Raw genomic sequence first — 13,255 nt, 5'->3', positions numbered from 1 at the left:
AGCCCTTCACTTAAAAAAAAATCCTTCAAAAATACAACCCTTTATTCACTCAAAGTCAAGGGTAATGCTAGTCAAGTGACAGTATATCAGCAGGCTGTTCTGCTCCGCTCCTTGCTCGCATTGACTTCAATGGGAATTAGTTGGCACAACTGCAGAGAGACAATAAAGTTATGCGCCATACCTCTATGTCTACGGCACTGACCATAAACTTACTTTCTCTCCACGTTTCCTGATTTACTGTGAGTCCAGTGGGTGCCCACCGTTGACAAAGGTATTTGACTGACAGCTAGCCCCGGGGGTTTCATTAACCTCAGGATTCCACACACATTTCTGGATTTAAATGTCTTGATGGTCTTAGCCCACTACGTTGGCTGTTCATTCCTCTCGGTAGATGTTGCATGACCTGTGGTGTTCCTGCAGAATTTTGTATGCGTTACTCTGGATTTCCAGCATCTGCTGAAGCTCGTGTGTTCGTGGAATTAAACGTAAACGCGCCTACTTGTTGTATGGCAACGCGAGTGCATCAGGTTATTAGTTAAAATGGTAAAGAAAAAGAAGGCGGCATTCTGTAAGATTTTGAATTAGCTTCTGTTGTAATAAGCAGAAGATGTTGGTTACACTGGGAAAATACACTCTGTGGCCACTTTATTAGGTACGGGACTAGCACCCAGTGTGGTCTCCTACTGTAGCTCAGTCACTTCAAGGTTCCTGCAGTTGTACATTCTGAGATGCTCTTCTGTAAGCCACTATTATAATACATGGTTACTCGCCTTCCTGAACCGTTGTGGCTATTCTCCTTTGACCTCTCTCATTAGCAAGGTGTTTTCGCCTACAGAACCGCCGCTCTCTGAATGCTTTTTGCTCTTGGCACCATTCTCTGTAAACCCTAGAGACTATTGTGCTTAAAATTCCCAGGAGATCGGCAGTTTCTGAGATACACAAACCACCCCGTCTGGCACCAACAATCATTCCGTGGTCCAAGTCAGTGAGGTCACATTTCTTCCCTATTCTGGTCAGAGAAAAAAGCAATTGATCCTCTTGATTATGTCTGCATGGTGTTTTTGCCACATGATTAGCAGATTAGATATTTGCATTAACCAGCAGGCGTATCTAATAAAGTGGACATTGAGTGTATTTGGAATTTTTATTGCACATGGGTTGGGTATGCCTCTGTAAGATGTCACTTTGCATAGAAATAAAACCATTTTAGTTCAGACAGTGGGAGTTATGATAAAATAATGATTAAAACAACAAAAGAACTCTACAGTCTACCTTATCCAATTTTGCATCAAGTAGTTGGGAATTGCATGGAAAAAGTTAAAGACTTGCATTACAGGAACTCAGCACACCCAAAGCCCTTTACTTTCAGTTCTGCTCTTTCTAAGTGCAGTCACTGTTGTCAGAAATTAATTGCAGTTTTAAGAAACATTATATCAAGCTATGTTATTTTGATAAACCAAGAAAATATTGAGGACGTGGTTAATATTGACCTTCCTTGTGATTTTGTCCATTTCAAATTGATTTTAAAAACTTTGAATTATTAGACAGAACTGAACAGTAAACTGTAAAACGTGTGAACAAGGCAGGACTTGCATTCCTGAAACAGGCGGGTGTTGATAAGCCCTAGATATCATTTGAGAATCAGTACTAATTTGTGATCACTGAGCAGATTTCTCTTGTGCTGTCAGATCAGTGAGCTGCGATGACCACTGGACGGAATAGAGTGATTGGGAATGGAATTTGATGCACCCTCATATTGTGGAATGAGAGCATCCCAGGGAAAGGCAGCAATAACCACTTTCTTAATTTTCTACTCATTTATCAAAACCTGTTTAAGTTTGATAGATTGTTTCTTAAGATTACAACAAATTACGAAAATGCCAGGAATTAAATATTCTAATGAGGCTAAGGTAATTCTTCATTGAGTTACCTACTGTAAACCTCTTCAACTTTGAACCATCTGGCAAGTTAGTGACACCTAAATCATGCTCAGCCAGTTGCAAAGATTGTTGTGGTGTTGAACCAAAGGGGATGACTTTACTCAACTTCACTTGCCCCATCATTGAAATGTTCCCACAGCCTTTGGTCTCACTTTCAAGTTCTCTTCACCTCATGTTCCTAATATTTATTGCTTATTTATTTATTTATTTATTATTATTATTTCTTTCTTTTTGTATTTGCACAGTTTGTTGTCTTTTACACACTGGGTGAACACCCAAGCTGCTGTGGTCTTTCATTGATTCTATTATGGTTATTATACTATTATAGATGTATTGAATATGCCTGCAAGAAAATGAATCTCAGGGTTGTATGTGGTGATATTATGTAGTTTGAGAATAAATTCACTTTGAACTTTGAAAAAGGACCATTTCCTTGAAACGGCATGGATATTCAACCAAATTCTTTATTTGATTACTTCTGTCTTGGCACGGTAGTGTATTGGTTACTTCAATCACTTTACAGCACCAGTGATCATTGATCGAGGTCTGATCCCCACCGTTGTCTGTAAGGAATTTGTACATTCTTCCTCTGTTTGGGTGGATTTCCTCCTGGTGCTTTGGCTTCCTCCACATTCCAAAGATGCGCAGTCAGAGTTAGTCAGTTGTGGGTATGCTATGTTGACGTTGGAATTGTAGTGGTACTTGTGGATTGCCCCCAGCACAATCTTTAGACTGTGTTGTTACACAAAACAACACATTTCATTATATGTTTTGATAAACATGTGACAAATAAAGCGAATTTTTGTGTCAGCTTTGCTCGTCTCCTTTGATACTTCAGAACTGTAGATCAGTTGTAGATCATAATCAAATATTTCAACATGTTTACCGGAGATTAGCATATCCTAGTTCCAAAAACATTGCATAACCTCTACCTTAGGGGCTCTATTTGGGTTTGTGGCCACAAATTCATAAGGTATAATTTGGGAAATTACTAGTGTGTGAGGCAGCTGCTAGTTGAGACAAAACATAAAATCTGAAGCTAACCAGAAGATGTGAAGCAGGCTGATTCATATCTAGAAAGATTATGAGTTGCTGGCGTCAGAATTTTGTTCCTACAGTGTGTCCCTACCTAAAAGACAATCTTTGTTCCTTTCAGAGGCTAGTGCAGTTACTTCATAATACTAACCTTTCATTTTGGAATTGATTTCCCATGCCAGCTACAGCTAAGCTTACACTCAATGGCCACTTTATTAGGTACCTTCCATACCTAATAAAGTGGCCACTGAGTTACCGTTCATAGTCTTCTGCTGCTGTAGCCCGTTCACTTCATCCTTTGATGTGTTTTGAATTCAGAGACACTCTTCTGTGCACCACTGTTGTAACGTGGGGATATTTGAGTTACTGTCGCCTTCCTGTCAGCTTTTACCAGTCTGGCTATTCTCCTCTGACCTCTCTCATTAACAAGGCATTTTTGTCCACAGATCCACAGATCTGCTGCTCACTGGATGCTTTTTTTTGTTTATTGCACTGTGCTCTGTAAACACTGGAGACTGCTGTATGTGAAAATCCCTGGAGATCAGCAGTTTCTGAGATACTCAAACTACCCCATCTGGCACCAACAATCATTCCATGGTCAAAGTCACATAGATCACATCTCTTCCCCATTCTGATGTTTGGTCTGAATGACAAATGAACCTCTTGAAAATGTCTGCTTGCTTTTGTGCACTGAGTGGATGTACAATGGCCAGACACATAGAGCAATCTCAAAGCCTCTGAAATGATTTAGGGGCTCTAATACTTATCTTCCTTTAGCAGTCCATGTGGCTGAGGCACTTAGCCTTGGATACATTGGTGACTTTTGAATAAGAAATGCTAAACTGAGGCCCTCATTTCTTCTCTCAGGTGATCATGGAAGATTCCATGGGTTACTCCAAAGAAGAGAATGGTGCTTCTGCCCAGGTTCATAGCTGAGAAAGAGCAGATTATCTGGTCATTTTTTGACATGTATTTTTCTGGGAACTTACTGCGGACAAATTCAGTACTGTGTTACTAGCACTTCAAAAGTATTAAGATGTTTGCAAGTAATCTCTGAAGATCCTATAGTATGAAAGAAATCCAGGTCTATCAAAACTGAAAATAGATGTGGTCTGAACACGCATTTTTGTGGCTTTGCATCATCGCTAATTTATTTTCTGAGGGATGGAATACATGGATCATTGTACCTAATTTCACAGTGCATCAAGAGTCAAACTGCTCTGTATTTTTAGGTGTTTAATAATTGAGAGCCCAAGGACTGATCCTTGACCATGGAGAGAGGACTGTGTAGTAGACAAGAATTGCTTTATGGGTAATTGTTAACAATATTGAATTGGACATATAAAGCACCATTTTGAAATTTGAAGATGACACAAACCTTGAATGCCTGGTAAAAAGTGAGGACATCAATAGTACTTGAAGATAGACATGCTAGTGGAATGAATATTTACAACATAAATTATATCTTAAGGAGAGAATTACGAAGTTGTAAATTCTGATAAGGAAATTAAGGAAAGAAAGTCTTTGATGCAGGAGCTAAGGGATTTGGATGTATATATTTACAGATTTTTAAAGATGTCAAGAAAAAGATTAGGAAATGAAATTGACTATATTGTCTCTATACAGAGCTGATGCAATATAAGTGGGTCAAATAGAATTCCATTGTTAGGATTGCATTGCCCATCTTAAAGAATTGCCACTACAATTGCCACCCATGGGGGCGCCACGGCAGTGTAGCGGTTAGCATGACACTATTACAACTCAGGGCTCTAGAGTGTGGAGTTCAGTTCCGGTGCCCTCTGTAAAGAGTTTATACATCCTGCTCATAAAAACAGGCAGGTTACCTCCCACATTCCAAAGACATATGGGTTTGTAGATTAATTGGTCATTGTAAATTGTCCTGTGATTAGGGTTAAATAAGATGGTTGCTGGGTGGTGTGGCTCATTATGTTGGAAGGGTCTGTTCCATGCTCTATCTCTAAGTAAAACAAACAAATAAATAAAGGACTATTATGGGATTCCTCCAAGAAGCCCACAACCTCATTACAGGGTTTGGAGGCTTGTGTGCCTCAATGACCCAGAGAGTTATGTTGACTGGGATCAGGGCTTTATGTTTTGGCACTTGGTAGGGTCACCCATGCCAAACAGGTCAAAGGGTAGAGGCTAAACTAAGAGTGGTCCACTGTTCTTTCAGGTTCGGGGGTTCAGTTCAGGGCTAACAACCCTGACTGGTAAAAAAAAATTGTTGCCGGAACAGCAATGAAGAATTCTTCTACATCAGAGTGTGACGGATTACTGAGTCTTCAACTGGGACTTGCATGATGACAGTAGTGAAAGCTACTTACATGATGAAGGACGTCCCGAATGCCAGCAGAGGTGGAGGACTTTCATTGCTACCCTAAGCAACAGTAGTGTAATAGGCAGTAAGAAGAGAATCTGGAATTGCTGCAAAAAATCTTGAAGGCATTTAAAAAGCGAAACTGTTTTTTCTTCAGATTTTTTTAATTTACATTTTTTGTCAAAGCATTGAAAGTGGAGAAATGAAATACTATTCTTCGGGATTGGGGGTTATGCAGTTCTTTGGGAGGATGAGAGACCCAGCACTTTCACAATAGATGATGGAGGAAGTATTCCTGTCTCACACCTGGGCTCAGTGCTGACCTTGATGCTGCTTGAGTGCAGTCTGCACGTTCTATTTGTAATCAACACATAAGGCATTGGGGGAACTCAGCGGGTCAGGCAGCATCTACAAAGGGAACTGAGCATCATACATTTCGGGACAAGAATCTACAGTTCAGATGAAGGGTCTCAGTCTGAAAAGTTTACTGTTTATTCCCCTCCATTGATGCTGTCTGGCCTGCTGAGTACCTCTAGTCTTAGCGTGTTGCTTCCAATTCAAACATCTTTAGTGCTTTCTACCTTAATCCTGCTTGTGATCACACTATCTACTTTGAATGCCACCTCTTCCTTTCCTGTCCCGATAAAGGGTTCAGTCCAAGGCATCAACTGTTCTTTCCCCTCCATAGATGCTGCTGACTTGCGAAGTTCTTCTTGCATTTTGTGTGCGTAGCTTAAGATTTTCAGCATCTACAAAATCTTTTGTATCTACCCTGAATGCTTACTTCCCAAGTTCAAAAGTTCAAAGTTGAAAGTAAATTTATGATCTAAACACGTATATGTCACCATATTCAACCCTGGTTCTTGCAAAAAGTGCAGTAGAATCAATGAAGGACTACCCCACATGACAGAGAAACAGCCAATGTGCAAAAGACAAGAAATTGCAAATACAAAAAGAAAAATAAGGAATAGTAATAATAATAATAATAATAATAATAATAATAATAATAATAATAATAATAATAATAATAAACAAATAATAAATATCAAGGACATGAGATAAAGAATCCTTGAAAGTGAGTCCATGGGTTGTGGGGACATTTCAATGTTGGGGCAATTGAAGTTGAGTGAAGTTATCTCCTCTGGCTCAAGAGACTGATGGTTGACTGTAATAACAGTTCCTGAACCTGGTGGTGTGGATCCTGAGGCTCCTGTACCTTCAGTAGGAACAGAGGGTGGCCTGGGTGGTGAGGGCCCTTGATGATGGATGCTGCTTTCCTGCGACAGCGTTCCATATACATGTGCACAATGGTGGGAGGGATTCTGTGTGAGAGTGTTGGTGTTTCCATACCAGGCCATGATACAACCAGTCAATATACACTCCACCACACATCTTTAGAAGTTTGTAAAAATTTTAGATGACACGCCAAATCTTCGCAAACTTCTAAGAAAGTGGAGGTGCTGCTGTGCTTTCTCCATAATGACACTTGTGCTGGACCCAGGACAGATCCTCTGAAATAATAACACAGAGGAACTTAAAGTTGCTGACCCTCTCCACCTCTGATTTCCGATGAGGACTAGTCATGGACCTCCGGTTTTGTCCTCCGGAAATCAATAAGCAACTCATTGGACTTGTTGACATTGGGTAAGAAGTTGTTGTGGAACCACTCAGCCAGGTTTTCAATCTTCCTTCTATATGCTAATTGTTCACCACCTTTGATCCAGCCAACAACAGTGATGTTATCAGCAAACTTAACAATACCATTGGAGCTGTGCTTTTCCTTACAGTCATAAGTATAAAACAAATAGAGCCGGGAGCTAAGCACACAGCTCTGTGGTGTACCTCTCTTAACCCAACAGTTATACTGGCTGTTGTGTTATAAGACCTGAAGGCCATAGGAGCAGAATTAGGCCATTTGGCCCATTGAATCTGCTCCACCATTTCATCATGGCTGATCCAATTTTCCTCTCAGCCCCAATCACTTGCTTTCTCCCCGTATTCTTTCATGCCCTGGCCAATCAGGAATCTAACAATCTCTGCCTTAAATATACCCAGTGACTTGGCCTCCACAGCCGCCAGTGGCAACAAATTTGGCAGATTCGCCACCCTCTGGCTAAAGAAATTCCTCCATGCATCCCTTCTAAAAGAACTTCCCTCTGTTCTGAGGCTGTGTCCTCTGGCCTTAGACTCCCCCACCATAGAAAACTGACTATTGTAAATTGTCCAAGTGGAGGGAGAATTGGAAGAATATCGATGGACAGGTGTGAGAGAATTGGGTTACAGGGAAATTAGATGGAAAACGGAAAGTCTCTGAAAGTTGACATACAGTTGATAGGCCAATTGGCTTTGATATTATGAAATTCCCTCATTATGAAATATTTCCACTGAGGCTAGGGGAGAAAAAAACCAGAGGACATGGGTTAAGGGTGAAGGGGGAAAAGTTTAAAGGGAACATTAGGGGGAATGATGGTGGTGAGTGGTGGGAGTGTGGAATGAGCTGCCAGATGAAGTTGTAAATGTGGGCTCACTTTTAACGTTTAAGAAAAACTTGGACAGATACGTGGATGAGTGGTGTATTGAGGGATATGGGCCGGGTGCAGGTCAGTGGGACTAGGCAGAAAAATAGTTTGGCAAAGCCAAGAAGAGCCAAAAGGCCTGTTTCAGTGCTGTAATGTTCTATGGTTCTGTGGAAATTATGAAATATGAGAATATGTGATGCTGGTTGACAGACAAATTTTGGCCTGGTTTATACAGGATCCATAACGGAGTATGTTGCTCAATGCTTTAATACCATAGAAATGTACCTTTAACAACCAAAATCAATGGCTGTGGGAGGCAAGATTTGGACAACCCAGGAAAGAGACGTGGGGAAACACAAGAGATCCTGCAAATGCTGAAAATCTAGCGTAACACACAGCTGGTTGAACTCAGCAGGTCAGGCAGCATCTAATGGAAAGGAACAAAGAGTCGACGTTTTAGGCTGACACCCTTCATCACGACTCTTAGTCCTGATGAAGGGTTTTGGCCCGAAACATCGACTCTTTATTCCTTTCTGTAGATGCTGCCTAACTTGCCGAGTTCATACAGCATTTTGTGTGTGCTACTAAAGAAAAACGGGATCTGGGTCTCCTCCTACTTGTTCTTTTGAATGTTATTGCCAACAGTGAATGCCCTTTTTACTTCTAACCTCAGAAATACATGCAGTAACTAATATAATTGAACTAATTTTCTCTAAAACCTCTCTCCTCAGGTCTGGAGCCTCAGTGAAAGGATTTCATCTGAAACAGTGGACGTTTCCTTTGCCCAATATGTACAGGGTGCATGAGTGTCAATGGCGCCCTCTGAAGTTTGAGATGCATTAGTGCAGATGGTAGACTCGTACCACTGCCAACCAACACAGGCATAAAAATGGGTTCGGCCAATAGTTTTCACGAGAACAAGATCATCTGTCAGCATTATAATTATTCAGGGAAGTTACACATGAGAACAGAGAATGACTCCATCAATGTTAAGGATGTAATAATTACCCTGGCATGTATATTGATTGTCATTGAGAATGTGATGGTCCTTGTCGCCATTTGGAAAAACAAGAAGTTTCACACAAGAATGTACTACTTCATTGGAAACCTTGCCCTATCGGACCTCTTGGCTGGGGTGGCCTATCTAATCAATAACCTTATGTCTGGTAGACGCACTCTATCTCTAACACCTAATATGTGGTTTGTCAGAGAGGGAAGTATGTTCGTCGCATTGTGTGCATCAACCTTTAGCTTGTTGGCCATCGCCATTGAGAGACACATGACCATGGTGAAGATGAGGCCATATGACTCCAAGAAGCAGTACAGACTCTTCCTGCTTCTGGGAGCTTGCTGGATTATCTCAGTCCTCCTGGGAATCCTGCCCATCATTGGATGGAACTGCATTGGTAACCTCAACTCTTGCTCCACAGTCTTGCCACTCTATGCCAAAAGCTATGTGGCCTTTTGTGTCACCATTTTGACAGTCATCTTGCTAGCCATTGTGATCCTCTACGTCCGTATCTACCGGCTTGTCAACACCAGCAGCCGCAAGGTCAAGAAACGGAAAAGCCCAAAAGGCAACCAGTCAGAGAGGGCCATGGCTCTCCTACGCACGGTCATGATCGTCCTAGGTGTCTTTATAGCCTGTTGGTCACCGCTCTTTATTTTCCTGATGCTCGACGTGGCCTGCAGCCACAAGCAGTGCACGATCCTCTACAAAGCCGACTGGTGTGTTGCCTTGGCTGTACTGAATTCGGCCCTGAACCCCATTATTTACACCCTGACCAGCAGGGAGATGCGGGTTGCCTTCTTCAGGCTACTCTGCTGTTGTTTTGTGGGCTCCAGAGTGGCCAGAGATTTGCCAATAGCGCCGACTGCAGACAACAGCAGGAGTAAGTCCAGTGGGAGCAACTTTAACAAGCCCAAGGAAGAGATTGACTCCCCGTCAATGCTCATTTCACAATGTATAGTCAAAGCAAGTGATTTTTCTCTGGAGAAAGGGAAATCATGAATATTCCTGCTGAATAATCTAATAAAAGTGCATTTACCTGCATTGGGACGGTGATTTAAAGACCATTGACATCAGTGTTTCTGTGTTAATATATAAACTGTTATCAATACCTTGTACAAACAGTACAGTTTCACAACAGTACTGATTAGAACCACTTGTTCAGGTTTGTCAATCCTCTGGCCCAAAGGTCACCACACCTCCAGTGCAGGGAGTGTTTATGTGCAAAGATGCCACATCTCGGTTTCACGCTCACTGAATGAGGTAGGGGTCCAGAGATAGAAGATACCGTTATGATGGTAGCAGGTGGGAAGTACAATCATTACAAAGCAACCACAGTGTTGAAAGGTCATCATCCTGAAATATCAGTCTTTTCTCTCGTCATTGGTTCCATCATCAGCAGTTTCATATCCCACTTCACCTTTCCAGAAACCACAGTATCTATGATTTTGATTGATTTTCTGACCCTTGGCCAAGAGGTTTCCTAGCTCTAACTATCCAGACAAATTGGAATGAGATCCAGAGGGTTGGCGGAGCGTAGGAGAAGTATGAAATGGCTTCAGAGCAAAGCAAAAATGGTCCATTGATCTGATTAGTTGGCTGTCTCCTCCATTTGGTCCATTGAGTACATGATGGCTCCCAGAGAGCATCACATTTATCCCATTCCCCGATCCAATACTGTGATGTAGTTTATGTGTACCTTGTTTCACATAACAGAAAACAGAGTGTTTATTGTGAGAGATTGGACTGGATGTGCATTGGACAAGTCACTGAAAGTCAACATAGGTGCAGTAATCAAAAATGGTGCTTGCCCTTTTTATGAAATATTTTGATTATGGAAATGAGAAATGGAAATGCAAATTGCATTTGTATACGGAGGGCCCTGGTGATACCACAGCTGGACTACTGAGTGCAGTTTTTGTCTCCTTCCCAAAGGAGGGATGTGTTTGGCCTAGACCGAGTGAAGAAGTTCTAGGAATGCTAGGTTTGCAATATGAGGCAGGATTATGAAAGCCAAGACTGTATTCTGTAGAGTTTGGGAAATTGAGGGAAGATTTCATCAAAACTTAAACATTTTTGACGGGGCTTGATTGGCAAGATGTGGAGGCCAGGTTTCTCCTGACCAATGAGTCAAGGGGCAGAGGTAATGGTCTGCAAGAAAAATATGGGACATTCAGGAACAAAATAATGAGAAATTTCTTCATTCTGAAGTTGGAAAACTTTCAGAATTCTCTTCCTTAGAGAGCGGTGGTATCCTGGTCATTGTGTTTGCTCAAAAGAGATATTGGTGGATTTCTGCATATTAAGGGAAATAAGGAATGCCAGAATAATGCTGGTAAGTGGCACTCAGAGAGAGGGTTGACCATGACATCGATGAATTCTGGAGTAGATCTGTGGTGTTGCATGGTCTGCTTCTGCTCCTGACTCTGTGTTCCCTCTACCCCTGCAATTTGCTCTCTCACTCATGTCCTTAAACTTTTCATTGAGGGTTTTTCTTTGCCATTAACCTACACTAAGGGTAATTAACACTAATCAATAATCCTACCAGCACATTTTTAGAATGGGCATAGAATCCCGAGGCCTGGATGATCTCGGAGGTCATTGAGGAAACAAACAAATACACATGCTCTGTATCTAAGGTCAAGATCCAACCATAGAATTCAATGGTCCTTTGATATTGAATGAACATCAGCTATGAACAGCAGCTTCATCTTTGAATGATTCATCCTTCCACTGTTCAGGATTGGATGAGGGGAGATGTGATTGACAAGATGGCTTGGATGGATGGATCACATTGTGACCATGGGGAAACTTGGGAGAACCATAGAAAAGCAGAGCTAAATTTTCGGAGAGAAGTTAGTAATGGTGATATAAATGTATCCAAGAGATGACTTAGGCACAATTCTAAGGAGAGAAATGGTAAGGGTCATAGATTCATGGAGTACTACAGCACAGAAACAGGCCATTTGCCCCACCTGGTCCATGCCAGCCTGAGTTTCTGCCTAGTCTCATCTACCTTCACCCAGACCATAGCCCCCTCTGCCCTTCTCATCCAAGTTCCTATCTAAACTTCTCTTAAATGCTGCAATAAAACCTGCATCTACCATTTCTACCAGCAGCTCATTCCATACTCACACCACCCTCTGAGTAAACAAGTTCCACCTCAGGTTTATCTTAAATATTTCACCTTTCACCCTTAATCTAAATCTAATCTCATCAAACCTGAAGGGAAAATAGCCTACATGCATTCATGCTATCTACACCCCTCAGAATTTGTGTACTTTGATATGGTCACCCCTCATTCTCCTGCACTCCACAGAGTAAAGTCAACCTATCCTTATAACTCAGGTCTCAAGTTCCAACAACATCCTTGTAAATTTTCTCTCCATTCCTCAAGTTTATTGATTTCTTTCCTGTAGGTAGGTGACCACACAATACTCCAAATTTGGACTCACCAACATCCTGTACAACTTCAACATAGCATCCTAACTCCTGTAATCAGTGCCTTGACTTATGAAGGCCAATGTGCCAAAAGCTAGCTTTGTGATCTTATCTACCTGTGACGCCACTTTCAAAGGATTATGGATCTGTATTCCCAGGTCCTCTTGTGCTATCACACACCACAGTGCCCTACCATTCAATGTGTAAGTGTTACTATGGCTTGTCATTTCTTAGGTTTGGTGAGAGTTTTAATAATAACATTGGTAACAACATTTAGCCTTACATTCGGCCTTACCCTTATTGCGTTTACTCACAGGCCAATCTGCTAGTGCTTTCCCATAACCCTTTCCTTCCGTCTTTAAATTCTACATATTTGGCCAACATTCCTAAACTTTCTTTAAAGCTCTTCTGATTCGCTTCACTGTCTTCATTACCCATTGCCCGTGTCTCACTACAGGCATGTATGTAGGCTTCTGAAGATATAATATGTGTAATTTGCTTGCCCATTTAAAACAGTGCACTGCTTGTATGTGCCAATATGGGATCGGAGAATGCTTGGAGAATGTCGTGGCATAATTCCCATTGCCACTCAGGACGATGCATCAGCTACAGTCTAACCTTCGGCTTGCAATGGGCATGTAAACTATTATGAAGAATCAGACCTTGTGGGTTGGAAATGTGCCATTATTTATAGGTTGATAGAGATGGTTTTTGTAAATCCTCCAAAGGGACTGTTAATTGTGCACTATTTATTAAATATTGTGATTATTTGTTTTCTGTTGAGCCTTGTAGAAATGAATTTTCTATCAGTAATGTTCATTTTGAATTGTACATGTGTTAGTAGCATAAACTGTGTAGCTGGTAATGACGGCCATATTAAATGGACTACCAACGTACTGCATGTCAAACTATATTTGTATGACAGTGTGAGAAAAAGAGCACTTTGATTAATAAAGAATCTGTGATACATTTA

General features: G+C 41.4%; 1 protein-coding gene and 1 long non-coding RNA gene across 2 annotated transcripts in view; one reads left to right on the top strand and one right to left on the bottom strand.

Moving 5' to 3' along the window:
- The window catches only part of LOC140739812 (uncharacterized), a 25,405-nt gene extending 25,103 nt beyond the window's left edge, over positions 1–302 (bottom strand). Inside the window, exon 1 of the long non-coding RNA XR_012101754.1 lies at positions 214–302. This is a non-coding gene — a long non-coding RNA (uncharacterized lncRNA). The remainder of the gene's footprint in view (positions 1–213) is intronic.
- LOC140739811 (sphingosine 1-phosphate receptor 3-like) overlaps positions 1–13,255 on the top strand; it is a 14,491-nt gene extending 1,236 nt beyond the window's left edge. The window contains exon 2 of the mRNA XM_073068359.1: positions 8,564–13,255. Within this exon, the coding sequence (XP_072924460.1) occupies positions 8,722–9,843 (1,122 nt within the window). The 5' untranslated portion in view covers positions 8,564–8,721 and the 3' untranslated portion in view covers positions 9,844–13,255. The remainder of the gene's footprint in view (positions 1–8,563) is intronic.

Source organism: Hemitrygon akajei, chromosome 16, assembly GCF_048418815.1.
Source record: "Hemitrygon akajei chromosome 16, sHemAka1.3, whole genome shotgun sequence".
NCBI lineage: Eukaryota > Metazoa > Chordata > Chondrichthyes > Myliobatiformes > Dasyatidae > Hemitrygon > Hemitrygon akajei.
The sequence above is the reverse complement of the archived record's forward strand: the minus strand, read 5'-3'. Positions and strand labels throughout refer to the sequence as shown.